At 40.7% G+C, this 2,159-nt stretch overlaps 1 protein-coding gene across 1 annotated transcript; it reads left to right on the forward strand.

Moving 5' to 3' along the window:
- Window positions 1–1,077, forward strand: CCR4 (C-C motif chemokine receptor 4). The gene has a single exon (XM_068405204.1). The coding sequence runs from the start codon at window positions 1–3 to the stop codon at window positions 1,075–1,077; it is 1,077 nt and encodes a 358-aa protein (XP_068261305.1).
- The last annotated feature ends 1,082 nt before the right edge of the window (window positions 1,078–2,159 follow it).

A 2,159-nucleotide genomic window follows, 5' to 3' on the forward strand; every position in this document is an offset into this window, starting at 1 on the left:
ATGAGTTCTTCAAGTACAGAGTCCTTTGAATTTGAAACCCCAACCATATATGACTATTACGATAATTATAACGATGCTCCAAAACCATGCAGTAAGGAAAGCGTCAGGAGGTTTGCAGCCTCCTTCCTACCTGTTCTGTACACCCTAGTATTCCTGCTTGGGCTCATGGGAAACATTCTGGTCATTGTGGTCCTCTTCAAATACAAGAGGCTGAAGAGCATGACCGACGTGTACCTGCTAAACCTCGCTATCTCAGATTTGCTCTTTGTTTTCTCCTTGCCCTTCTGGTCTTACTTCACAATAGACCAATGGGTTTTTGGAACTCCCTGGTGTAAAATCATTTCATGGATCTACCTGGTTGGGTTTTACAGTGGGATATTTTTTATTATGCTTATGAGCATAGACAGATACCTGGCAATTGTTCGTGCAGTGTTTTCCTTGAAAGCAAGGACTGCCTTCCACGGCTTGATTACTAGCCTTGTTGTATGGCTAGTAGCTCTTTCAGCCTCGGTTCCAGAACTTGTATTTAGAGAATCTTTTAATGAACAAAATTATACTACCTGCAAGCCAAGATATCCAGGCAATTTCACAACATGGAAACTTTTTTCCACTTTGGAAATCAACATTTTAGGGCTCTTAATCCCTTTTATAGTTATGACATTTTGCTACTCCATGATCATTAAAACATTAGTTCACTGTAGAAATGAGAAAAAGAATAAGGCTGTGAGGATGGTCTTTGCTGTCATGATCATGTTTTTCTTCTTTTGGACCCCTTACAACATTGTTATTTTCTTACAACTGCTGGAAATGACAGGAGTCATTAGAGACTGTCAAGTGAGCAGGAATATGGACTATGCTTTCCAGGTAACAGAAATCCTCGGCCTTTTTCACTGTTGCCTCAATCCAGTAATCTACTTCTTCATGGGGGAAAAATTTAAGAAGTACCTGAAGATGCTCTTTAAGAACTGGCGGTTGCCTGGAGACATTTGCAAGTGGTGTGGCCTTCACGTCACTTACCACACTGAATCTACCAGTTCGTTCCACACACAGTCTACGGGGGATCAAGATGCTCTGTAATGTGTTTCACACCCACCACTGAACTCACCAGCAGGCAAACTGACACAAGCAGGAACTTCCAAAAGCTAAGCAAATGCACGTGCATTTAACAATAAGCTAGTGCCGGATAATGACTTACTTCAGCTTTTATTTCTGCCTCTAGATTTTCTGAGTATTACGACAGAAGGTGTCCTAGATGTGAAACGCGGGAGATGGACACGCGAGTTTTACCTGCTGTGATTACAAATCACTGCTCAGGCCCAACAGCAGCCTCAGCTCTCCACAAAGCGCTGTGCTGTGCTGCTTCTTGCTCACCAGCATCAGGACAGAGCTTGGCCTGCATGGAGGGGCAGAGGAGAGCAAGCTGCTTGTCACCAACATGTGCATTTGGAAAACCTATTCATTTATTCAAGAAGGACGGTTATTACCGTATTTTTTTTATTCTACAGTTGATCTGTGTTGGACTGGTTCGCTCTGACTCTTACCAAGCTATTAACAGTACCTGCTACTGTTGAATGTTTCATCGCAGGGAGAGGATACACCCTCTGTCATTAAGAAAAAGGACACAAAATATATTCTTTATGGGCACAAAGATGCAGAGCAAACGCATTACATTGCGTTATGGACACGTTTTCTCTTAGGTATCCAAGTTGCCACATATGCCCATGTGTAGGTGTATACATAGGCATTGTGAAATTACTTTATCACTGTAATTCAGGACAGCAATTCTGTATTTTAATTAACATAGAAAATGTTTAAAATATTTTTGAATAAAAGTGTTTTAAAAAACTTACTTTCCAGCATGGGTGAATAAATTTGAAGCATCTTGGCTAAAAGTACATCTTTTAAAGTGAATGTTCTTTGTTCCAAAAGTACTTAACCCCAGGACTCAGTTTTCCTTCATTAGAGACGTATCTGGCAAAACAAAAGAAAGTAAAAACAGAGATTGTGTAGAAACGGACTGACATAACTTAGAAACCACACAAAGAATCCTAGCATTTGATAACAGCAAAATGCAAAGAGTGTGATGCCCCAGTAGCCGCTCACAGATCTACATGATATTAATCAGAGATCTGGAACAGGAAGGAAACTCAAACAGCAAT

The sequence above is a fragment of the Nyctibius grandis genome, chromosome 7 (genome assembly GCF_013368605.1).
Source record: "Nyctibius grandis isolate bNycGra1 chromosome 7, bNycGra1.pri, whole genome shotgun sequence".
In the NCBI taxonomy this organism is placed as follows: domain Eukaryota; kingdom Metazoa; phylum Chordata; class Aves; order Nyctibiiformes; family Nyctibiidae; genus Nyctibius; species Nyctibius grandis.

Excerpts from the sequence above, each read along its gene's own strand:
- CCR4 (XM_068405204.1), top strand. The coding sequence starts at position 1 with ATGAGTTCTTCAAGTACAGAGTCCTTTGAATTTGAAACCCCAACCATA.